The sequence below is a fragment of the Columba livia genome, chromosome 26, assembly GCF_036013475.1.
Source record: "Columba livia isolate bColLiv1 breed racing homer chromosome 26, bColLiv1.pat.W.v2, whole genome shotgun sequence".
In the NCBI taxonomy this organism is placed as follows: domain Eukaryota; kingdom Metazoa; phylum Chordata; class Aves; order Columbiformes; family Columbidae; genus Columba; species Columba livia.
Window position 1 is genome coordinate 4,433,109 of NC_088627.1, and position 26,348 is coordinate 4,459,456.

Genomic DNA, 26,348 nt, shown 5'->3' on the forward strand with positions numbered 1-26,348 from the left:
CAGATGTTGGTTATTTTTATATGGACATTGACATTTGCTAACCAGCTTTCTTTTTATACAGGGTTAATGAGTACACAGATATGAAAAGGTATTTGATCCAATATGCTGGCTTCGGAAAATTTGGGGCTTTTAACCGTCCTGGGGGTGGCAGAAATAGACCCTCGGTAGTTCACTGGTGCTCCTGAGTGTCTGGATTGGCGTTCTTGCAAAGCAAGAGTAAAGCAGTCTGCCTGCTCAGTGCCCTGTCAGGATGGATAAAGCTTAAACCAAGTATTTGCTGGTGAAAATCACTCCTCATGGCAAGTAAAACTCTTTGAGGTCCTGCAGAGAAATTGGTGGCAGGTTGGTGGTGACTTAGTTCCAGGCTTTAGTCCCATGAAGCCTGGGTTGAAGCTCAGCTGAAGAATCCTGGCGGCTCGCTGCCTTTTGCATAATCAGATTAGAAACTTGCTGGATTGCTGCTGTTGAATTTGAAATTCAAGCTCTGGTTCTGAAATCAAGTCAGTTCTGAAGTCGAGGGTCGTCTGGAAGGAGGGATAGAATGTGGGTTTGAAATTCTTTTTTGGTCCTGCAGCTGAGGTAGATGTGATGTGCACGATTAAGTGTCGATATTTGATTAGTCTTTTTACTTGACATGGTGTAAGGTTTTAAAATCAAACCAGTATTCTGTAGATACTGGATGGAAGGGGATATTGTCTAAGTAGCTTCCTTCTGCACTTCCTTATATGCTGAACCTTTTGCTTCCTGGTGTAAGTCAACATTGTATCCTCAAGCACTTGTAAAATTAGTTCAACAACACTTGAATGTCAAGGATCATCTGTTATTAAATGTGTATAATAAATTCCAGGGATTTTCTGGACTAACACAGTTTTAGAAGTACATCTGAGTGAATTTGATACTTAGGAAACTGCGGAACCTGACACCATATTGTGCTAATGTCATCACCTTGTTCTTTTCTCTTTTTCTGGGGTGTTCTTTGGCAGCACAAATGGTTCTGAAATTCAGTCTTGTAAGACCATACATGTACAGTCTTCACAAGGGGTTAATGCCTCGTTCTTTGTCACCTGAACCTGCCTTTCATCTGGGTTTGTGACCTCTCTATGCCTTTTAATCTCCTAGAAGTTCTTTAAATATATTCAGTACCTGAGTCACTGGCCGCTTATCTTCCCTCAGAGTGATTTTTCATCTCCTGCCTCCAGGACGGTTCCTTCCCAGGTGATCCTGGATAGTCCCAAAGGACGGACGGACAGACCTTCTCCAGACTGACACGTGTTCCCCCACCTTTTCCCCTCCTTTGGAGTCTGTTAGGAGCTCCCTGCTCATTGACATCTATCCATAAAGAATGGTTTAAGTTGAAAAAAAGCAATTAAATGTGCTTTTCAAGAAAACAGAACTTCTTTAAGTTGTGTTTAGTTTAGTATTTTAATTCTTTCCCACGTGGCCATTCATTCATATACCAACATTGCATTTAAACCCCAGTTTAGCGCTTGCAAGCTTCTTGTTTTTCATGAGCAATTCCACTGTTCTTCCTGCTCTATGGCCTGTTGCAGAGATGGTTTTTAGCACAAATTGGCCCTGCCGGGACAGTAACCCTTGGCATTTGTGTCTGCACCCTGCAGCGTCACTGAATTCCTCTCCTGGTCCTCTGTGAGACCCCATCATCCAAAACCAAACGTGTCCCATCTGTTCACCTCTCCATCTTCTTGCTTAACCTCTTCCCTCTGCTTTTCAATCCTTTTATTTGTAGTTGTGACTGTAGGATGCCCCGCGCAGCAGAACCTCAGGTGCATGATCCCCGCGTGCTCTTTTTATTCTGAATCTGCTAATGCTCCATGTTTGCTCGTTAAGCACGGCCGCCTTCCTAAAATAAGATACCTGAGTTGATAAAGGACTTACTGGAATAACTATATCTAACTACAGAAAATAATAAATTCAAGTTTAATTGGACTGTATAGTTCAGATGAAAACGAGCTCACAGGAGTGAGCGTAAGGATGCGGTGAGTCACTGGCAGGGCAATATCTGTAGTTTGTGACAAAGAAAGATGTATTTGTTATGTCAACAGCTGGGACAATAGCAGGTGTGTGTGCAAGAGTTCGGAATTTATAGAAACTCGGTGTTGGATTATTGAATTTTTCCACTTGTGTGACTCTGGAAATTTCCCAAGGGACCTTCACCACTGCGGTTTTACACTCCAACTAATTTGTGAATTGCCTTAATGTTCAGGACCGCTGCTGATTTGGAAAGCACCCGGTACGCTGTGAGCTGGTGGAACCTGGATGAGGAATCACAGCACCGAGGCCGAGCTCTGGGCTCAGCTGCGACTGAAGCTTCACATGGTAAAGGCAACGGTTGCTCAACTCCACGTTGTCTGACATGTGAATGTGAGCAGAGCTGGAGCTGGGCTCAGGGTGGGCTCTGTCACGGGTGGTTTTGTGCTCTGCTGGCTTCTTCAAACACCAAACCTGGTTTGTTTGGGGTGGATTAGAAGGGGGTGGTCAGTAGGTCAGAGAGGTTCTCCTGCCCCTCTGCTCTGCCCTGGGGAGACCACACCTGGAATATTGTGTCCAGTTGTGGCCCCTCAGTTCCAGCAGGACAGGGAACTGCTGCAGAGAGTCCAGCGCAGCCACCAAGATGCTGGAGGGAGTGGAGCATCTCCCGTGTGAGGAAAGGCTGAGGGAGCTGGGGCTCTGGAGCTGGACAAGAGGAGACTGAGGGGGGACTCATTCCTGGGGATCAATATGGAAAGGGGGAGTGTCAGGAGGATGGAGCCAGGCTCTTCTGGTGACAACCAGTGACAGGACAAGGGGCAATGGGTGCAAACTGGAACACAGGAGGTTCCACTTAAATATGAGAAGAAACTTGTTTGGGGTGAGGGTGGCAGAGCCTGGCCCAGGCTGCCCAGGGGGTTGTGGAGTCTCCTTCTGTGCAGACATTCCAACCCGCCTGGACACCTTCCTGTGTAACCTCATCTAGGTGTTCCTACTCCGGTACCATTTGCCTTTGTGGCCACAAGGGCCCAGTGCTGGCTCATGGTCACCCTGCTGTCCCCAGGACCCCCAGGTCCCTTTTCCCTACACTGCTCTCTAATAGGTCATTTCCCAACTGGTACTGGAACCTGGGGTAAACATGCATCCTTTGCGGGTTTCTGCTCCCATCAGTGGGGTGATGCTGCATCCCAATCCCGCTGAGGTTTCCAGGTGGTTCTTTGGGCAAAGTCCTTGTATAAGGTTAATCATGTTCATCAGAAGGAACAAAGCAAACGCCCATCACAGAGCCAACCTGCTCCGGACCAGTGGCGTAAATGCTAATCTGACTCAAGCGGTGACACAATGAATGTGGATTTTATTTCCTCCTATCTGAGTCATGCTGGAAGGAGCCAGATTTTTTTTCAAAGGACTCAAGACAGAAAAGGAAATGTGGTCAGGACAAGAAGCCAAGACCTCACCGTTCTACCCAGACTTAGAAATAACCTTTTGGATAAACTTATTTATTTTGCAGCAGCACATATAGTGCTGGCAGCTCCTAAACACAGCGACAAACTCCCCCGCCTTCTCTAAACCTCGCAACCCGAGGCAGCACAGCGGAGCCAAGGGAGTGATGTCCAAAGCCTCCATATGCCCAGAGCTGAGCTTAAACCTCCTGAGTCACGGCTTAAAACCTCAGCGGCTGCGGTTCCTGGTGAAGCCACTGTTGCCCTGTGGAGAACAACAATCCTGCGAGGCAGAACCAGAGCAAAGATTTCCCAAATCTTCGTTATCTGCAGCACACGCTCTGCCTGCTCAGGCTGAAATTCTGGTATTTCTGAGCACCGAGTACGTCATTTTGCAATGTTAATAATCACCTCTTTAGCCCAGTGGTTTTGCTGTTGAAGGTCTGCTGTGATATTTTGCCATGGTGCTGCTCTTCCGCCTCACCCCAAAGTCACCTCTTCACCTGCCAAAAGAGTTATCAGGAAATTATGTTAATTGCATGAGTGTTTTATCAATATGAATCTTCACCACACCACCAGGGAATGCGAAACCTGCTGTACAGATGGGGAAACTGAGGCAGGATTAATCTCGTGAGCTGCCTGGCTTTGCGCAGTGAGCCCTGTGCCCATGGAGACGGTCGCCTCTGGGGTGATTTTCTCCCACAAAACATCCAAACTACTCCCTTTTCACCAACGACCTTCAGTTCTCTCAGTCCTGGACAGCGCGGTGTCCCCTTTCCTTGTCCCGAAAGGAGAGTTGAAGCTGAAAGAAGAGTCAAAGCTGTGAGAACAGCTCCCTGTGTCCTCCCGCATGAATAATAGAAGGATCCACTTGCATGCTTGTTAGAGATTAAAAATAGATAAATAAGAAAGAGCTCGATTTTGTTTTGCCAGTCATGCACTTAGTGTAATTCTCCCTTCTCACCCCTGGTGCACGCCAGCTTGCGAGGATGTTCACAAGCTGGAAGGGAGCCAACCGTTTCTATCTCATTAACAAAATATCATAGCAGAGGTAGTCACATCGGTACTGAAATCCACTCGCTGAATTAAAACCCTGCTGGAGCCACCTTCCATGTGTAACGGGAGCTTCCCCCCCGGACAGGGGCAGCGTGGGGGTTGTTCACAAAGGTGATTGAAATGTTTTGCAGCTGCTTGTAGCCCGTAGACAACGAGTTTTAAAAGCTGAATGGGGAATTACAAAAAGGCTCTGCCCCCCAGGCAAATCCCCTCCGTGAGCCCGGGCACAGCGCATCCCACTGGGGACATTCGCATCTCCTGCAACACAAGCCAAGGTTGGTGCTGCCGGGGACACCCAGAGCGGCATCAACAGAGGCCAAGGGGGAGAAAAACCAGAGGAAGATCTGGCCGGGCAGGTAAGCGATGAAGTGATGCACGTGCTTTTGTGATCATGAGCTGACCCTTCTCTCCGGGGCCATCCCCGGGCTGACATTGGCAGCCGAAACTCTATTATTTCGGCGTAGCCGCAACAATTTACTCAAGCTGCAGCCCTGCCCCTGGGTTTAACACAAAGCTTTTGTGGAGGAATTGAACAATTCTCTTCCCCCCTCAGAGTCGCTTTCCCAAGAGAACTGTTTTCCGTGTTTTCTTTGAGTGAAACAGAAGGATTTGAAGCTTCCCACGCTGGGGTCAGAGCATCGTCCCCCCTGCCCTGTGGCCCAGCTGGGAAGAGCAACCTGAGCCCTTGAGCATCTGCTGGACAACGTCCTTCTCCGTTTCCCGTAAGCGCCTCCCACACCCCGGGTTTATTACCTGAATGCACCAGTGAGCTCTGTCTCCATGGGGGTTGTGCCCGTGTCTGCAGACATTCCAACCCGCCTGGACACCTTCCTGTGTAACCTCATCTGGGTGTTCCTGCTCCATGGGGGGATTGCACTGCATGAGCTTTCCAGGGCCCTCCCAATCCCTGATGTTCTGGGATTGACTCTCTGATTCTGTGTCACTGTCGGGAGCTGGTGCTGCAGCCCCCGTGGCTGTGCCGGTGCCTCCTGCTCGTTCCTGTTTCGTGTCCCCTCTTCGCAGGTGATGGATGTTGATCCCAACATGCACAGCTGTGGTTTAACGCTGAGCACAAAGCGGCATCCACCTCATTCATGGGGATCAATATGGAAAGGGGAGTGTCAGGAGGATGGAGCCAGGCTCTTCTGGGTGACAACCAGTGACAGGACAAGGGGCAATGGGTGCAAACTGGAACACAGGAGGTTCCACCTAAATTTGAGAAGAAACTTGTTGGGGTGAGGGTGGCAGAGCCTGGCCCAGGCTGCCCAGGGGGTTGTGGAGTCTCCTTCTGTGCAGACATTCCAACCCGCCTGGACACCTTCCTGTGTAACCTCATCTGGGTGTTCCTGCTCCATGGGGGGATTGCACTGGATCAGCTTTCCAGGGCCCTTCAACCCCTGACATTCTGGGATTCTGTGGCTCAGCGGGATAACGTGATGGAATCACTCAGGGCCCCACATCTGGTGCTCCCGGCGAGTCCTTGTCCCACGTGCAGCACTGCCCCTGCTCCCATGAGCCCTTTGCTGGGCTCCCATCATCCCTCAATCCTTAGGCCATATAAAAACCATCAAAGAGTCACATTAGTGTCTTGTTGCCTGCCAGGCCTTGAGGGGAAAATGCACCCGGTCCTGCAATAAATGGGGACAGATTATCGGTGCCTGCGCTGACAGCGTGGTTTGGGATCAAGGAAGCCTGGGGCTAAAGAGGTTTTGGTGTTTGATTTTATTTTTAGTGGTGTTAGCTGCACCCCAGAGAGAAAACGCCCCATCTGGGTGTCATGAATTGGGCTGATGCTCCGCAGCTGCTGTTTGCAGCACGACGCGCAGGCAGGACCACCCTCAGTTCCTTCACAGACCCATAAACCCCCAGCAAACAGCGTTTCCCAGCTGAGCTCCCTGACAGAAGCCAGTTCACGGTGTTGAAACCCACCTGGGAGCTGCTGGAATTTAATGGAAAGAGTTTGTCATCCCGACGCCCAGTGACTTTTGGGCTTTGGGGATGACAGAACTCAGCAGAACCCAAGCGGGTGGCGTTTGATCGCTGTGCTGGGTCATTCGGCTCATTTAACTCAACCAAAGCCAAGCAAACTCGGTACATTTATTTTGAGAAGCAGGTTGCTTAGCATGGTTTTGGTTGTGTTTTTTATTTCCTTTAAGCAAATCCCATTATCATCCCAGCTCTTTGAATCACCTGGGGACTAACCTTAAAAGAAAACAGCCAATGACCTTTACTTATTTACTTCCAGGCAACTTCTATACATAAGGGTGGGGAAATATAGATTTAACTAAGCAGGTGCAGGAAAAAGTGTCATGTTTTCTTCAAATAACTTTAAAAAACAGAACTGTGATAAATCCGGGGCTTTTCTTGAAGGAACTCCCGCTGCAGGGATGTATCGCAAGATGTTTCCAGCTCCCTTTGTGCTTTGTTGAGCATCGAACTTCGCTTCTCAGTCCTTTCCAGGTCTTTTTCTACAAAAGGGTGAAGCTAAACATGTTTTTCTTGATGCTCACCGTAAAGGCAAATATCTGAATTTTAAAAGCAGGGCAGCGAGGAACAAGAGGCGAGGGATGGCAACGGCCTGGCGCTGAGCGGGAGAGCCGGGCGCTCAATGGCTTGTGTGGTCCTGAGAGCCAACTTTCCCCGGGTGTCACCATGGAATGGTTTCACTTTTCCCAGTGTCCCAGCGACGTGAAAAGCAGCGAGGTGACAACTCTGCCTGTGTCAGCGTTCCCAGAAACCTGCCCCGGCACGGGGGACCCGCAGACAAAGGCGCCTTTGTCCACCTCCCCTCTCCATGAGACGCCGAGGCCAAACGTTTCACCGCGAAACGCGTTAATTACTGCTCAGCCCCTGGGGTAAGGACCATGTGCCAGTAAGCAGAAGAAGTAACAAAACCAGCATGTTATTGCGTGGAAAGTACATCGATTATTAAATGACTCCAAGGTGCAATTACTGCTGTGAAAAGTTCTTGATTAACATTTCCTAGTAACGTGGAGTCTTGTGACCTCTGTGCTTGGAGCGGTGTTAACTTGGATCGTGCAAAAGAGACGTGACCTAGAAATTGCGGGATGAAGTGAACTTCCCACGTAATGACCTGGGATGTGTGATCTGCTCCTTAATTCTGCCTCGGCCCGCGGCACAGAGCTGGTTTCTGCTCTTGTCTTCACCAGTATCAGCTGTTAACTGGGTCCGGTTCCGCGCTGCGTGTTCTCAGCTGCTCACTTGGGCGCCTTGTGGGAGCAGCTCCGCGATGCTGCTGAAATGCTGAAATCTGGCATCCTCCCCGGATGAAAATGAGCCATCGAGGGACAGCTGGTCGGGAGGTACCGCAAACTGCAAACAGTCTGACACCAGAAGTTGGATCTTCCCCCCGCGCTCCCTGTAAATCTGGTTAACACCCTCCCATCCGCTCCAAAACCAAAACGGCTGGTAATGAAACACAAACAAGGGATATCGGCGGAACAAAAGGGCCCGTCCTAATTGTCAGGGGAGGGATGGAGCCCAAAATCTCGCTCGGTGTCTGGGTGGGTGAAGGAAATGGGAGATGACGGGGTTGCTGTGCTGCGGGTCACAGCTGGGACACTGGGACACGGCGCTGCGGTCACCACTCCTCCCGCTGGGAAGGACTTTATATCCCAGCCCAGGAACCCGAATTAGTCGTGGAATGGGAACGCTGGTATTTTTAAACCAGGGCGTGTCGGCTCTGCTTGTCTTTTAATAGGTGTCCGTGGGCATGTTCTTCTTGCAGCTTCATCCACCATTAATTTAAAGTGTTATAATGACCCTGACTGCCCGGTTGGGCTCTCACCTCCCACCGCAGCCGATACCGGGTGGTCCGGTGAGCTGCGTTCCCCTGCCAAACCTTCCCCTTTCTTACTGAAACCATCTCATCGCTCTTAAAACCCAGGATATTTGTGCGGCATGTGGTCCCGCTGAGCTGCAACACGAGCTGAAAACCTCCCCGTAGAAATAAAGAGGCGTTTTTGAAGCCTGGGGTTAACGCGGCGGCAAATTCCAGCGGCCGAACGTGCACAGCGAGGGCTTTGATATCTTTAGCATCCGATGCCTCCGCTTTCGAAAGCGCTTGGAAAGTTTGAGATGGAAAATTGCCGCGGAAAGGCCAGGAGTGCTAGAGAAGTGAAACAATAATACGCTGTTTTACTGCTGCGCCAAATGGAAATAAACCCTCTCGATACAGCATAGAATAATATCGAGGGAGCGACCTACTGATCTAAGCACAGGTGGGGGCTGGAATTGCTTTGTTCCGACTCCCCGGTTCCATGCAAATTTAGCTTTGAATAAGTCACTTCACTTTTCTGACTCATTCCTCATGCCTGTAAAAGATGGGTAATACCCATTTCCTACAGAGGGCTGGTTATTTTGTAAAGCTTGGGTGAATTAATACTAAGTATTATTGTTAAAAACCAAAAAAAACAATCTTCCGGAATAACACAAGCAGCAATTACAGAGCTAGGAAAGAATTGAGAGCTTTTGACATGCTGAACCGTTCTGAGCATCGTTAGAGGGTTCATTTGAATGGGGAGGATGAGGGGTTTAGTAGGTGGCAGCTGGAGAGCAGGAAAATGGCATCTAAAAGTAAAATAACTGAAAAGATATTAAGCAACAGACGAGGCTGGTGCAGCTGGGTGGGAATGAAATAAGCCATGAGCTGCTCTGCAAGACGACAGCGTGCAAACCCTTTTGTTAGGGAAGAAACACAGCGGTGCCGAGGAAAACCAGCCCCGGCAGCTCCTTTGTGCGACTGGTTAAACGTGAGAAAGCGCCTCGCAGAGCTGGGATTTGTTGCTCTACACCCCCCCTGAGCTGTTCCTTTGTGCTAAACCTTTTCCAAAGCATCTTTGCTTTGGGGGGGCTGATAAAGTATTTTGGGTTTGACCAAACCCTGTGATTTTTGAAACTTTCGGCAGAGGAGGATGGTGAAGCTCAGAGAGGAAGACAAGGATCAATATTTCCCCTTCCAGCCTCCTGCAACGACCTCCCAACAAAACCCCCTCCTCACCAGTTCGTTGAATCTACTGGGGAATTTGGCCCAACTGGCGTGAATTTCTTACTCTGCCCTGTGGAAAAAGTGAACGTAATGCCCCAAATTCGGTGCTTGTGGAAGGTTTCTGCGACAATCCCATTTAAGGGAAAAGGTTTTTCCCTCCCATCGACACCACCCACATTCTAACACAGTGCCCTCTGCGCTACAGGCTGCAATTAATTTGAGGGTGATTACTGAGGGAGGTTCCTGCACTGCGCAGTCCCGGGTCGGTTTGGCTACGGTGACACACCAACTTCCCATTCAGACCGTCCCACCCCATGAATCAGCGAGATTCCTTGGACTCTGTGTTAAATAAACAGCCACGAATCTTCCACCGACTCCCCAGGAGCCGCTGAGCCGGGAGGGCTGAGCAGGAGCTATAGCAATGGGAATAGAAAGGACTTTGTCACATCGCTTACCCAGCCCTGTCAGCACCAGGAGAGGGTCTGACAGCAGTTTTTCCTGCTCTGGATAAACAATTCAAGCACATTCAGAGAAGAAATTTGCTTAAAGATATCCGGTTATGCAGAAGCGAGGGTAGCAAAATGCCTGGAGAGATACAAGGTTTTGTTATTACCAGTGAATGCTGTGTTGGTAACCATTTAATCCGGAGCTATTTCTGGTTGCACGGAGGTATTTGGGTACAAATTACAGGGAGGTTGGTCCCAGCGCCGGGGCGCAAACAGTCGTTCTGCGAGTCGTTCGGTGCCACCTCGGGGTGTCCCACCTTGGGAACGGCTCTGCCCAGACGCTCGGGTGCAGCTGAGCCCAGACTATCCAACATAAAAGAGTCTGAGCTCCACAAGAGAAAAGGAAGGACCAGGAGCAAGGGCGGGTGCTGCCGAGGCATAAAAGCCGCTCTGTTCAAGTCGCATGGGGAAAATGTGATCGCAGGCTGCGCGCTGCCTTATGCTATTTTGGTGAAAAGACGGGAAAAAGGGCAAATGGTTTAATTTCGTTCTGATGTTTCGCCCAATTTCCCTGCACATTTTTTTCTGTCCAGCTCCTCAGTCCCTGACCTTAATAGCGAGGGAAAAACTAGGCTGGAAATGCTCCTCCCTGACTCTCGAAATAGATTTTGGCCAAGAAAGACGCTGTTTCGGCTGCTCTGGCGCAGGCGCCCACGGGCTGGCTGGTCCGTGAGAGGGAAACTTTCTAGTTTTGAAGCTTTTTCCCCCCGAGCAAAGCAGTCTGTGGACCCGGGGATGAGGCGATGGGGGGACACAATGACACCTGCCCATCTGGAATATTGTGTCCAGTTGTGGCCCCTCAGTTCCAGCAGGACAGGGAACTGCTGGAGAGAGTCCAGCGCAGCCACCAAGATGCTGGAGGGAGTGGAGCATCTCCCGTGTGAGGAAAGGCTGAGGGAGCTGGGGCTCTGGAGCTGGACAAGAGGAGACTGAGGGGGGACTCATTCATGGGGATCAATGTGGAAAGGGGGAGTGTCAGGAGGATGGAGCCAGGCTCTTCTGGTGACAACCAGTGACAGGACAAGGGGCAATGGGTGCAAACTGGAACACAGGAGGTTCCACTTAAAGATGAGAAGCAACTTGTTGGGGGTGAGGGTGGCAGAGCCTGGCCCAGGCTGCCCAGGGGGTTGTGGAGTCTCCTTCTGTGCAGACATTCCAACCCGCCTGGACACCTTCCTGTGTAACCTCATCTGGGTGTTCCTGCTCCATGGGGGGATTGCACTGCATGAGCTTTCCAGGGCCCTTCAACCCCTGACATTCTGGGATTCGGTGACACAGAATCTGTGACACCGGCGACACCGCGCCCTGGGCCCCGCGATGGAAACCGTCACCCCTCAGCGCCGGCCACGCCCCCTCAGAGATGACCACGCCTCCTCACTGACCACGCCCCCCTCCGCTCTGGGCCCGCCCCCCGCGCCGGCCGCCTGTGCCGCTGGGGCGGGGCCGGGCGCAGTCGCGCTCCGGGCGGGTGAGGGGAGCGGAGCGGAGCGAAGCGGCGTCGCCGTCCCGGCTGGCAGCGGCGGGCGAGGCGAGGGGCTGGGCGGAGGCTGAAGCATGGCGCTGTCCGTGCCGGTGAACGGCCTGAAGGAGGGCGACAAGGAGCCCGTCATCGAGCTCTTCGTAAAGGTAAAGGCGGCGCGGGTCTGGTCGGGGGCGAGGTCCCGTCCAGCTCCGTCTGGGCGCCGAGCGCGCGCGCCGACCGTTGGGCGCCCCCTCCCCCAACCGCCGCTTTCCCGCCCGCTCCAAGTTTCCCTCAGCGCGTCGCTCGGGGCCGCTCCTCCCCGGCGGACCGAGGGGGCCGCCGCCTCTGGCACCCCCTTCCCCTCAGGCAGCCCCGTTCCGCCCTCCCCAGACTCCCCGGGGCCGAGGCGGGGCGGCGGCAGCGCGGGGTTCGCTCCCCTCAGGGCGGCTCCGGGCCCGGCTGGAGCCGACGCCCCGTCGCGGTGCGGGGCTGCCGCGCACAAAGAGCCCTGGGGCGGGGAGCGGAGGGTGTGTGCCCGGTGCGGGGACCCGGGGCTGAGTCAGTGTGTGTGCAGATAGAGCGAGCGATTAGGCGGACCGCAAATAAGTCACTTGGGGAAAGTGCTTGTGTGCGTTTGCTGGAAAATTCTTTCCCCGAGAGCAAATGTTGCAGCTGGCGCGTAGCAGGACCGTGGGCATCGGAAGCAGAGAGGGGTGTCTTGCTCTGCGAACCGCAAGGCATCCAGCTCTCCGCATTGTGTGTCCCAGCGTGTGTATGGTGGTGAAAAACAAGTTACTTTTCACGCAATCCCCTGCCTAAGAAGTGTAGTTTTGGGTGGAAATGAAACATGTAAATGCATCACCAGTTTTATTTCTAAACTAGAAGGGTGAGCATCAGTTGTGCTGCCCTTATCTGGCAAAAATACCGTATGGTATCCCCGCGTTTTGTATTCATATATTGCAGTATGATGCAATATTTTGCATCCTCTGGGGCTCTAGGGATGCAGCATCTTCCTTTCACTTCATATCAAAAGTGTAAACGGTGTTAATCTGTCCTGTGCTTAAACTCACTTGGAAGAAAACCTCTCTAGAAATGAAGTACTTTAATTTTTCAGATGAGGTTTCTTTTTTTTGCAATGAGAAAATAATGGAAAGCCTTCATCTGAGAGATTGGCATCGCTTAGTGTAAAAGCCACGATGACAAACATGAAAATTGCCAGCAAACTAGGTACAGCTTTACAAATAAGTTGTTAAGTATAGATTTATTAAACGATACTTTTAAAACAATGAATTTTCCTTGTTTTGGACATTTTAGTAGTCTCGGGAGGCAGTAACGAGACCCAGGGAAAGCATCGCAGTGGAGGATTCCAGACCTGATTTGAGTTGGAGGTTAGAGCTTCACTAGTAGAGCAATTAAGTTACAGATTACTTAGAATTATTTATAGCAATACTTCTCTAATGTAACATGCCAACTGATCTTCATCTGTCCTAAAGTTCATTGGCCGTTTTTTTCCTATTCTTAAACAAATGAAAGCCGTGATTGATGGCAGAAGGATTTAGTGGCAGGGGGAATAAACTTTGTGGGTCTGTTTAAACGAGATATTTTGTGTTAAAGTACATGAAAGGGAAAAAGCAGGGATTTTTTCTGTCCTTCTCGATTGAAACTTCTTCATTGCCATGGATTTAAGAAGGTAATGTTCAGGATTATCAGGGAGCACTATCTGCCTCTAGGAAGCCTTTTCGCAGTGTTGTGAATGACTGCTGCAGGCTGTGTGCTGCCTGCCTTCGGGATAGTTCACGTTAAAGAAGTTATTCTTGTCTGCCGTGGCGATCCTCAGGTAGAGGTTATTTCCCTGTAAAATCCTGCAGAGGAAAAACACCCCCCGCCCCAGCAGACAGACCAAAGGAGGTGTTTCATCTGGGTGTTGCTGCCTGTGCCACACTTACTGCAGCTGTTGAGTATTACTGGAACAGTGTTTTTGGAAAGCTAATAGAAGTCTCGCTTGCTGCCTGTCCCATCGAGATGGTCGCTTCATCAAATGCAAACAGAATATTTATGGTTATTCAATAAAACTAATCGTGTCTGTCTAGAAGAGCACTAGATTTTGAGTCATTTTTTCCCCTCTAAAAGGGAAGCTCGGTTTCTGCTTTTCTCTGTTGCACAGTTTCACCTGGTTGCTTTTAGAAAGATTGTGGAGTTACTGAGTGAATGTTGGAGTATTTTGCAATGTAGTCACTTTTCAGCGGTATAGGGGGTCTTGGTTCTTTCTGTGCACTGTTACTCAGCGAAGCTCTTGGGATAGAGGTAGTGGAAAGACTTCTTGACCAAAAAAGAAACCCCTGCCAAATGCCTGCGGCTGAAGGGCGGTAACTGTATGACCTGCATACAAAGGATTGTAGCAGCCAGACTGAGATGAAACAAAGGTACGGATTAAAGCTTGAGAAACAAACCTGTGAAGCAGGAGAGACTGTTTGGCTTCATTCCCAAAATGTTGGGGTTGCATCTTATTAAATTGTGATCAGTAACAAAATAGGATGGGCATGGCACAGGGAGGAGCGTGCGCTTGGTTGGGTTTCAGTTGTGAATAACTTGATGGGGTTGTTTGTCACCAGCAAATTGCTGTGATTTATTCATGAAGACAGTGTATCAGTCTGCTGTTTTCTTCGTCTGTGATAATTTAAATGCAGCATTAGGATATTGAGGTAAGAAAATGTGTTACAGTGCTGATACTTGGGTCAGTAATCTGTTTCTTGGTCTCATAATCATTTTTTCATTACAGTGCTGGTGGGCTGCCCATGGGCTCCTTTAAACTAAGTGTAAATATTTTTTCAATGCTTTCCTCTGAGAGCTGATGAGGGGAAACTAGTGATGGATCTGATTTCATTTAGTTTCCTCATATTTTGGCATGTTTTATTAATGAGGGAGGCCCACTATCCATTGTCTACCAAGAATATTTTTATATGCCCTAGTGGCATTTTAGAGCAGTGAAGACTGCATTGTAATCAACGTGCACGCAGAAACTCGAGCGGATCTGAATACAGCTCTTCCAGGCCACTTGTAACAGCTGCAATTTAGTTGTTGTGTGTGGATTTTTATTGTAAATAAGAAGTGTAGTGGACTGACTTGATCAAATAGAACCACTCATCTGTGGAAACCACAGGACGGAGCTTACAAAGCCACCAGTGCGGTTTCTTTAGGACAGTGTACGAAGGAGCTGGGGATGGAGCTGCCCAGGGCTCAGCCCTCGGTGGTGGAAAAGGCAGCTGGTGATCGCATTCTTCTGGTAATAGTAAGGTGGAGACACACACGATCAACAAGTTTGGTGTTAAAGCAAAAAACCAACAAGAAACTCAACAAACAAGAAATTCATAGTTGTCTATCTGCTGGCGTGAGGTGGGTTATAGCACATGTAGGTAACCATTAAGGAAGGTGCTCTCTTCTTCAACTCTGTAACGTGTGTGTACTTGCAAATTAATTAGACCTTGGGTTTCTGGCAGCTTTCAAGTAAGATGTCATTGCGAAATTTGGCACCTGTTTTGAAAATCAGATAGCGTCTGCTATCTGTTTACCTGTGAATTGTACCGTCAGGAGAAGAAATTTAATAAATAGCCCACTCTTAAACACTCCCAGTGATTGTAACAGAAGCTTGTCTACATTTTTGTCTATCTGAGTGAAACAGAAATTTGGCAGGTGAACTGTTTGTGTGAGGGCTCTAGGTCTGTTTTGTTCAGTTGAATGTCGGAGCCCATGGCAGGAAGGGGATGTGTGTGTCTGCATCTCTGGCAGCAGACTTGATATCGGCCTAGGGCTGGGTGAGAGGAGCAGTGTGGTTTGTATGAATTAAATGCATCCAGGTCTGCCTTTGTCTTACGGTTCCTCTTTGCCTGTGCGTATCCTTACGTAAGCTCTGATGTGTCATTCTGGAGTCATATAGCTAATGTATATTGGTTTATAACAAGCCATCCCACAATCTTGTTTGTCTTTTTCTTTTTTTGTAACTGTGAAATGAAAAGGAACATTGATACAGGGAAATACCAGGACCAGAGGCGTGCAACGCTGTTTCTCAGGGATAGTCTTGTCAGGGGCAGGCTTGTCACTTGATAATCTTATTAGATAAGTCTCCTCCTGACGTACCAGGTCATCCTTTGGAGGTTTTGATGTCATAACCTCAGCACCCGAGAACTTTTTCAGTCTGTCTTTGATATGTGTTTGGTGTAGATAGCAAAGTTTCATGGGTGGCTTGTTTCTTGAGAGCAAATACCAGAGTATCATAAAGGATCCCTTTATAAACTGAGGCGTGACCATCTTGGAATAGCCTGTGCTTAGTTGTTATAAATCAGGCCTTTTCCTTCTTTGGCCAGCAAGCTGTATTCCTTTAAATTCTGCTTGGGAAAGCCCTCATAGCCAGAAACGTCCTTGTCTGTTGCATTTGAATCTAGTTGCTAATGCAGAAACTGATGCCCTTGGTACAATATAGTGTAAGAGTGCAAAGATGGTCTCAAGCGTAAATGTTCATTCTATTGCCAAGTAAGTTTAAAACTCCTAGCAATCATTTTCAGAGAGATTACACAGATGAGTTAGCTTCTCTTCGGTCAGAAATTGCTTCTGAACACTCTCCAACAGTAATGGCTTTAGTCACTGGCATCTAGCCCTCCCTTTCCAATGATTAACATCTAGACAGCTCAGATGAGTTAGAACTGGGGGCTTACTTTGCAGCTGAAAGGTGTCTGATGCTCCTGCGCTTCTCCTCCTGTCCCCACAAAGTGGCCTGAGAACTGGCTGAGCATGGTCTGAAAAGGAAAATCTTCTTAAACAATGTGTCTTGTCTGTACATAAGGATAGGTAATTGTTGAGAAATAACATGTAGGTATGAGGAATGTTGATGTAAACTGTATTTCACTGTTAGGAAGTGGGTGGGAGGTTCCTATAATCTTTTACTGGGCAGCACTGTGACACTCTTAGCATCCTAAGAAGTTAGTAATGGTTGCCCTGGCAGCCTGGAGTGACTCAGTGTCTCTGTCTAGTCTTCCACCGGTTATCCTGACGTGGTCTTGTGGAAAGAAAGAGGGAGGAGAGAGAGTTCTTTATTTGAAGAGTGTTACTGTCTTTTTAATGTGAATAGGGTGAACAGAGAAGCACTTGGTTCTGAAGCTGAGCTTGTGGATTTTTGAAGGCTGTGTGGTCTCTTACAAAAAATCTGTGTTTGGAAGGATCTAGTTGGGGAATTCGTTGAACTTCTAGCTAAACAGTAATCCATGTACTTTGGAAAATGACTTTTGTACTCTGAGGTTGCAGGTTTGATTTTTTTAGAAGTGTACATTAGTTAAAAGGGACAAAAAAAGCCCATGGATGTTGTTGTTTTCTCAGTGGTGTAAGCTTGCTCTGATTCTCTTTTAAATGAGACATTCATTGTGTTGTGACTAACACAAGGCCTACACTCTTTTATAAAACAGTGCCTACATCAATCCCGAGTTCTGGCTGGGCTGCACATGGCATTTAGAAATCCACAAGAACTACTTTTAAGACCGGATAACTGCACTTGGCAGTTAATTAAGATGGTGCTTGGTGCTTGACCATCCATAGAAAAATGATTTACTTGTTATCCACACAGAATCCCAGAATGTCAGGGGTTGGAAGGGACCTGGAAAGCTCACGCAGTGCAATCCCCCCATGGAGCAGGAACACCCAGATGAGGTTACACAGGAAGGTGTCCAGGGGGTTGGAATGTCTGCAGAGAAGGAGACTCCACAACCCTCTGGGCAGCCTGGGCCAGGCTCTGCCACCCTCACCCCAAACAAGTTTCTTCTCTGATTTGAGTGGAACCTCCTGTGTTCCACTTTGCACCCATTGCCCCTTGTCCTGTCCCTGGTTGTCACCCAGAAGAGCCTGGCTCCATCCTCATGACACTCCCCCTTTCCATATTGATCCCCAGGAATGAGTCCCCCCTCAGTCTCCTCTTGTCCAGCTCCAGAGCCCCAGCTCCCTCAGCCTTTCCTCACACGGGAGATGCTCCACTCCCTCCAGCATCTTGGTGGCTGCGCTGGACTCTCTCCAGCAGTTCCCTGTCCTGCTGGAACTGAGGGGCCACAGCTGGACACAAGATTCCAGGTGTGGTCTCCCCAGGGCAGAGCAGAGGGGCAGGAGAACCTCTCTGACCTACTGACCACCCCCTTCTAACCCACCCCAGGTACCATTGCCTTCCTGGCCACAAGGGCCCAGTGCTGGCTCATGGTCACCCTGCTGTCCCCAGGACCCCCAGGTCCCTTTCCCCTACGCTGCTCTCTAACAGGTCATTCCCCAACTTACACTGGAACCTGGGGTTGTTCCTGCCCAGATTCAAGACTCTACACTTGCCTTTGTTCTATTTCATTCAATTTTTTCCTGCCCAGCTCTCCAGCCTGTCCAGGTCTCTGATGGCAGCACAGCTTCCAGTGTCACCACTCCTCCCAGCTTGGTGTCATCAGCAAACTTGCTGACAGTCACTCTATTCCCTTGTCCAAATCGTTGGTGAATATATTGAATAATATGGGCCCCAGTACTGACCCCTGGGGCACTGCACTAGATACTGGCCTCCAAGTGGACTCTGCCCCATCTAATTTCATTTTTATCTTTAAAGTTGTCTGTAAATAGCCTGTAACAAGCAACTTACTGTTCTGATAATGTTTTTTTCCTTTTTTGCCTTGCATATTCTTCACTCTGGAATGACATAGTTCCACTCTTAAAATAGATGCTAGGTACTCTGTTCTCATTTGTTGTATTAAGAGTTTGTGAACATTTTAACAGTTAAATCGCCCAAACCCCAAATCATTATGTTGTCTTGATATGAGTTTAAATATGACTTTTGACTTCAGGAGATTTTTATTTTGAGGTTTTTTTCAGTTCAGGTCAAACATGCATTTTTGGCCCAGTCTGTTTTGTAGGGCTCTGAATGCCGTGTTTGTTTATGCTGAAGTGAACAACATCAGCTAAACTGCTCTTAAGTACAGATGTCTTTGTGTGCGAGTTCTCCGAGAGTTCAAACTTATTCCTTGTATTGTTGGCTAGACAAAGGGCAAGGAACTTGACACGAGGAAAGGAAATGACTTAATTCTGTACACTGAATGTCCATATTAGGTATAAACTAAATATAGGAGTGTAATCCAGGAGTGAAGTCATATCTGTGTATTTTCATGAGAAGAGCTAATGAGATCAGTCAGCGCTACTGGATCAGCTTCAGAGGTTTTCTGGCTCTGCCGAAGCATTGCTACTTTGGCCAGAGTTTGCTGGTCTCTACTTTGGAGAGCTGCTTTTCTTAAATAAAGGAAATAGTTTTCTACGTGGTTTTGTCTAAAAATAAAATCAAAGCAAGCGTAAGTATATTTCTGTAGTCTTTCCAAGGGATGTATTAGCTGCCCCAGTGAGACATGCTGTACTGGAGCTTAATGCGATAAGGCGAAACGTCCCCACGGAGGAAGTTCTACCCTGCAACTGGAGAACCTGGATACCATCTCCCAAGGGATGCACAATGAATACACTCGGAGAGGTGCCTGTTAGTGAGTGAGCTACACATTGCTTGTGTTGAAACCAGAAGCAACAGAGAGTAAACCTTCCTCTCTGCTCGCCTGTCCGACTAATTGCTCATCTCAGCTCTGTAAATTGGGTTATAAACTACCATAAACAGAGTTCTTTGGTTTTGTGTTCTGCAGAAGTGACGCACGTTCAAATGTTTATTTGAAGAACTCATAAATGCCAAAGATAAAAATTTTACTTGGCCTTCTGAGCCCCAGTAACAAAGTTTGCAGTTATTTCCTATAATTTTTATAGATGTTTGATTATTAGTGGGAGGGGGTTGGAAATGGGACTCTTGGGCTGTAACCAAAGCACACACTGTACTTTGTTAACAAATTTAAGAAGTGTGGAGGGAGAGAATCATTGTCATACACAATACCTGTTCAAGTTCCTGTCCTAGGTACCCAGAGGCAAGTTTCAAGCACTGTAAAAGAAACCCTTAGTACTGTATAGTTAATTACCTTACAGTTTCCTAATATAATATTGCAAGAATGTGTCAGGCTGTTACACAGCAAATTCAGTCTCTTTGGCCCTGTTGATGTTACTGAGGTTTGTTACAACTGGATCCCTTTGTCAGAGGTACTGCCACTGCAGTAAGAGGGACAGAGGAGAGATACCAGGCTTCTGCTGTTAATGAGTAATTTAATTCTCCTCTGTCAGGCTAGGAGGTGGTCATGTGCATGGCTGGCCACAGTAATCCCAGGTTTTTGTATCCGTATCGTTCAACTAATTTATTCATTGAAGAAAATTATAGTTAGTATTTAACGCAGCTTTTGATTCTCTGTCTGGTTCTCCCAAAGGATGAACATGGGATAATTTCTTTTCTCCAAAGAACTAAAAGGGCTTAATTAATTTCTACTGAATCGTGAAGTTTAATACATCGCGAAGATCCTGTAGCTTTTTCCAAAAGCTTTACAGTGAGAATGAGGTAACAGTAAACAGGAGTTGCTGGAAAGTGTATGAGACAAGGCTGCTAATTATTTTGTTAGGAATAGCATCGCAGAGCTAAAAATAGCATCATCCTAAATTGGGCACTTGCTGTTACACTCATGTCTAACACAGCCGGGGCTTATCAGAAAGGTAATGACTTCAGAGGCTACTGGAATGGGCTGATAAACATTCTTTTCCCTGCTTTAATAGCCAGATCTCAAGTAAATACAGGGAGTTCAGTTAATTTTTTAAGCTTTTTGAGTTTACAGGCATTTCAGCTGATGTGGACGTTGGATTGATAACAGTTGAGCAAAGATGGTGCAGCTTGTCAAGAGGCAGTGGTGATCAAGGTTGCTATATGCTCAATCAGCATATAGAAAATATAGACTAACCATTTTAGACTGCAATTTTCTTTGTGATGCTGTAGGCTCATCGACTGACACCACACAACACGAGGAACACAGGTGAATTGGAAGTAAGAGCTGTATAAGGTGTCCAACTGCTGACCTTCGGGGTGATGAGAATGATGTTGGATGATTGACTTAGAATCATCTTAATATTGTGAAAGAATTGCAGGAGTTTGCTTGCTTGCCAGCGACCTTTAATAGTGTGAATAAATCTTAATGGTTGCTACAATGGTTGAAGCTGTCTTGAGGTTTGCCTTTGCTCTTGTCTCTTTTTGAGGGGTTGACATGGATCTTTAAACCTGCAGCGGTTTTTTATCAATGGAGAACAAACTTGTAAAGGACAGAGTTGGTGGATAAACATGACAAATGTCAGCCATAATGAGCACTCAGGACTGAAATGAAGGAACTTAAATATTCAATATTGAAGAGCTTTGCCAAATGTGTAGTCCAACATAAAGATGAAGTCACGACAGTCATAATCTCTGAGCCTTGCAGAACTGTCTTTGGAAATGTTTTAAATCCTCTTCATTCTGTCCTCTTTGTGAGTGGATTTTAGATTTTTTTTTTTTGCTTTTGTGAGATGGTCCAGACTCTGATTCCACATCAAGATTCCTGGACACCTCTGTTTGCGTGTGGGCTGGTAAGATCCTGTAGGGCAAGGTGCGTGTAGTAGGTGTTTACCAGGCCTTTTTCGTTTATCTTTCACGTGGATATGTTGATAGCAGCTCTCATGGGCTAATTATCGAAGCAGGAGGACGTTTTTGCAATGTTTATGAAGTGTTTATTGCTTGAACACTCTCATTGGTATGTCTGGCAGAAGGGAACAAACATGCTGGAAGGAGTTATTCACAGTTGCTGTTGGGTTTGTGCTGGCATCGCTGTTTTCACACAGAATCCCAGAATGTCAGGGGTTGAAGGGCCCTGGAAAGCTCATGCAGTGCAATCCCCCCATGGAGCAGGAACACCCAGATGAGGTTACACAGGAGGGTGTCCAGGCGGGTTGGAATGTCTGCACAGAAGGAGACTCCACAACCTCCCTGGGCAGCCTGGGCCAGGCTCTGACACCCTCACTGGGAAGAGGTTTCTTCTCATCTTTAAGTGGAACCTCCTGTGTTCCAGTTTGCACCCATTGCCCCTTGTCCTGTCACTGGTTGTCACCAGAAGAGCCTGGCTCCATCCTCCTGACACTCCCCCTTTCCATCTTGATCCCCAGGAATGAGTCCCCCCTCAGTCTCCTCTTGTCCAGCTCCAGAGCCCCAGCTCCCTCAGCCTTTCCTCACACGGGAGATGCTCCACTCCCTCCAGCATCTTGGTGGCTGCGCTGGACTCTCTCCAGCAGTTCCCTGTCCTGCTGGAACTGAGGGGCCACAGCTGGACACAATATTCCAGGTGTGGTCTCCCCAGGGCAGAGCAGAGGGGCAGGAGAACCTCTCTGACCTACTGACCACCCCCTTCTAACCCACCCCAGGTACCATTGGCTTCCTGGCCACAAGGGCCCAGTGCTGGCTCATGGTCACCCTGCTGTCCCCAGGACCCCCAGGTCCCTTTCCCCTACGCTGCTCTCTAATAGGTCATTCCCCAACTTATACTGGAACCTGGGGTTGTTCCTGCCCAGATTCAAGACTCTACACTTGCCCTTGTTCTATTTTATTCAATTTTTCCCTGCCCAGCTCTCCAGCCTGTCCAGGTCTCTGATGGCAGCACAGCTTCCAGTGTCACCACTCCTCCCAGCTTGGTGTCATCAGCAAACTTGCTGACAGTCACTCTATTCCCTCGTCCAAATCATTGATGAATATAGTGAATAAAACAGGCCCCAGCACTGCCCCCTGAGGCACTGCACTAGATCCAGGCCTCAACTGGACTCTGCCCCATTGACCACGACTCTCTGGCTTCTTCCCTTCAGCCAGTTCGCAGTCCACCTCACTCCCCGCTCATCCAGACCGCACTCCCTCAGTTCAGCTGTGAGGATGCTGTGGAGACTGTGTCAAATGCCTCACTCAAGTCAAGGTAGATCACGTCCCCCACTCTGCCATCATCCATCCACCTTGTTATGTCCTCATAAAAGTTAATGAGGTTGGTCAAGCACGACGTCCCCTTGGTGAAGCCCCTAATGACCCTCTTATCCCTGATATGCCTTGAGATGGCAGCAAGGAGAAGTCGTTCCATCAGTTTCCCAGGGATGGAGGTGAGGCTGGCTGGTCTATAGTTCCCCGACTCCTCCTTCTTGCCCTTTTTGAAGACTGCAGTGACATTTGCTTTCCTCCAGTCCTCAGGCACCTCTCCCATTCCCCAAGACTTGGCAAAGATGATGGAGAGAGCTCCAGCAATGTTTTGTTGATATCTTTGAAAAATAAAGAGCCTGAGAGTTTGTTTACTTCCATTAGTTTGCCTGTCCCTATAATACTGTTCTTTACATTTTCTATTTTAATGTCCTTTTTCATTACTCCTTGTTTTAGACTTAACAGCATAGCTGGATTACTATGAGAAGTATGAGGAAAAGTATTTCATAGCAGCACATCAAGTATCTGTAGGCAATATTTCCATGTTAAGGTTAGAGTAATATTTACTTGCTCGCTTTCAGTGCTATTAAGAGAATGCAAATGGGTGGTTTAAGCTCTTGTATGTCGCAAGCAGTGCATGCTGCTGCCACCACTTATAGGTTCCTGGTTATAGTAATGAAATGTTTGATCTATATTGAAACAGGGTGCGAAGGTCCTTCTATTAATAGTATTCTGAATCTTTTGCAGGACAGAATTGTCTTCCATGTTGTGGGGTTTATTTTGTTTGTGCCGCTCTCGCTCATTGAAGTGTGCTGTCAAGTTTTGGCCTGGCCGGTGGCAGGATGACACTGTGGTATTGCAGACAACGCTTTTTCAGTCCTGATTTCTGCAGCTTGCTGCCTTGTCACCCGTTTTCTTCTTTTGAATGATGCTTCATTAATATTTGAGACATCAGGCCCCTTTAAGGTCTGTTTTGCCTTGCGGGGTGGGTGCTCACAGATAACATTCCTGCGGCTCATCCGTCTTCTGCCTGAACAAAAACACCAAGCAGTCGGTACAGTGGCACCATACGGAGGAGGCGTTTGATTGGTGTTACATCAAATACTGTTATAGTCCTTTCCTGGACGTAATTCTTTACATCTTATCTGAAAACACTGCTCACTGAACAGCATGGAATTCTGTTTATCCAGCTTGGCAAGACAAAGGGCTGAGCAGACGCTGCAGGGATTTAGATTGATACTACCAGACCACTTTCAATATTTATGTGTGGAACATTAAACCAATTTTGAATTGCTATATGTTTTTGACTTGAATCACTTTGTTAGTTTACACCATTTCCTCTCAAAACGGTAATTCATATAGGATTATTATTAATTTACTCTGATTTGTGAAATGAGTTTACCTTTCATGAAACATGGAGTGATTTTATCTGCTGTTTTGAGGCAACACGTGTGCATCATGCTGTTCTTCTCATGTAGTTTTCCCTGCAGTGAAACAGAAATACATGGTGGTGGTGTTGAGTACATGTCCTTTGGTGGATAATGGCAGCTTCATTTGGTGATAACTGAAAATGAACCCTAATAGCAGGGAAGTCTACATTATTTAGTTATAAAGATTTTTAGACTGGTTTTGGAAAGAATTTGAAATAAAGCGCAAAGCTTGTCAGTATTGAATGAGTATAATCTCCTGTAATTAACAAATAATCTACACTGATGCTAGTATAGAGAAATCAACATTTGATAGTTTCTTCGCTCTGATAGTTATTAGGATTAGACACTAAAGATATCCTGGAATATTATGGCCTGAATTATAAAAACAAGGCAATGACAGATTTCTGGCTTTTCTAATAGGGACCTTAAGAAACAATTGTTACATGATTAACCCCCTGCATGATGAATAATGCAGAATCTCGGAATATTCTTGCAGTATTTAAAGGATTCTAGATTACTGTCAGCACAGTGGAGAAAATCAGAGTCAGAACTGACTCTTGAAGAATCTCCCCAACTTATCTCCCTTTAGAAAAGCTCCTGGTGCGATGGGTGAGGAATGACGTGTTCCATGCAGCGTGACGTGAGTCTGCATGCCGGTTCTAACAGGTCTGTGCTGCAGCTCCCGACGCATCACATACACCAAGACACAAAACGGGCCTCTCAGGCAGACGGTTACAGAGCAGAATTCCTTGCACGAGCACTGAAGCCAGAAGTTTCTTGGCATTCTGTCCGCATTCCTTTCCCAGTATGTGCTTGGAATAACTTGGGACTTTTTGGAGCAGAAGTGGGACAAACGTTTGTATGTAGACAGAAAAGTCTGTGCTCAGTTTAGCTGTTCAGCTTTGAAAATGCGTTAGGTTTTTTTCCAAACACCGTATGTTAGCAGGCTATCATATTTTTTGACTCAAATAAGCCCAAAAGCCCGTCTCGCTAAAACAAAAGCAGATGCTATTTGTTAAGTTGTTTGTTCATTTTGAATGTTACGCTTGTGTTGGGAGAGAAGAAGAGTTTTGGTACAAGTTTGCTTTACAGCATAAAGGCATTCGACCTTTTTTGGTCCTCATTGTTCACCTTGGTTTTGGCTTAGGAAAATGGACCTTAATGAAGGAGACAGCTCTGTGCTATACCTTAAATTTGATACCATTTTTCATTCAGTTTGTGACTTAAAAGACAGGCTAAGATTTAATTTTTAGAATAATAAACAAAAGTACCTCCTGAATTTGAGTTTGATTGATTTCTCTTGCAATTTTTAAAACTTCCTCTCGAAATAATAAAGCTCCATGGTAGAATTACATCATATGAAAGAAGGCATGGGCTTTAATCCAACACCCTAACGTCCTCTCAGACTGTATTGTTGCAGCTGTTAAATTTCAGAGTCTGTCTGATACAAAAATGTCTGTTCATCATTTTTCAGAGGCAGGTAAGATCTTGTACGTGGCACAAAAAAAGGTAGATGAATACAGATCTACAGTGGCATAATTTACCTGCAGGAAATGTCTGTTGCAGTGTAAACACAGGAATGTAACTGTAGTGGAAAATCCTGAGACACACGCCCCTGTCTGGAGGGATGGCATTGCAGTTAATATGAAATCTGTGAGAACATACAGCTGTTAGGTATAGGCTGCAGAGTAGAATCTGCATGGAAGCATCTGGTGATGTAGGAACACGTGAATCCATAGAGGAGCAAGAATCCTCAGAGATCGTCCAGACCGCAGTCCCTCAGTTCAGCTGTGAGGATGCTGTGGGAGACTGTGTCAAATGCCTCACTCAAGTCAAGGTAGATCACGTCCACCGCTCTGCCATCATCCATCCACCTTGTTATGTCCTCATAAAAGTCCATGAGGTTGGAGGAGGGAAGAGAAAATCACTTGAGCCCCAGACTCTTTTACCATCCGTCCCAAGGCCTTGAAATCTTTTTTCATTCCCGTCAGCCTGCGGGAAGCAGCTTCCTCCCGTCTGTCTGGAAGACCAGCAGTGGGTAGTAGTCCGTCGGGTGCACCAGGCTGGGGAGTGTCCTGGTGATGTCCCTGATCCGGGCACCAGGTAGACTGCACACTTCCCTACGATGAGGGTCTGCTCTGCAGATCGGGCCCTCCGTCCCTCTCAGAAGGGAATTGCCTATTACAATTACCTTTCTTTCTTATCTGAGGCGATCTTGAGCCGTGGGGTCAACTGCCTCTTTCTATGTGACCTCGTAGGTGGACCTTGCATCACATCCTCACCTACCTCCTCTTCAAGATCCAGGGCCTCAAACCTATTACAGAGGGGCACCTGGGGAAGCAAAGCAGGTAGGGATTGGGGTTGCCCATGGCCCTGAACTGGAACCAGCTTCCAATCCTCGCCATCTTTTCTGTCCCCTACCTCTGCCTGACAGCGACAGAGGCTGTCTCAGGTCTTCTCCTTCTGCCCGACAGGGCAAGGGGTCCATCACCTTTTGGAGGGTATCCCCCTGGAGCCTCTCTGGCACACCAGGGAGTTACTCCACCGGTCGATTTCCTTTTCACACTCCC

The 26,348-nt window shown here is 47.6% G+C and overlaps 1 protein-coding gene across 1 annotated transcript in view; it reads left to right on the forward strand.

The window, feature by feature from the left end:
• Window positions 1-11,392: 11,392 nt before the first annotated feature.
• CLIC4 (chloride intracellular channel 4) overlaps window positions 11,393-26,348 on the forward strand; it is a 31,486-nt gene continuing 16,530 nt past the window's right edge. Inside the window, exon 1 of the mRNA XM_065041910.1 lies at window positions 11,393-11,627. Within this exon, the coding sequence (XP_064897982.1) occupies window positions 11,556-11,627 (72 nt within the window). The 5' untranslated portion in view covers window positions 11,393-11,555. The remainder of the gene's footprint in view (window positions 11,628-26,348) is intronic.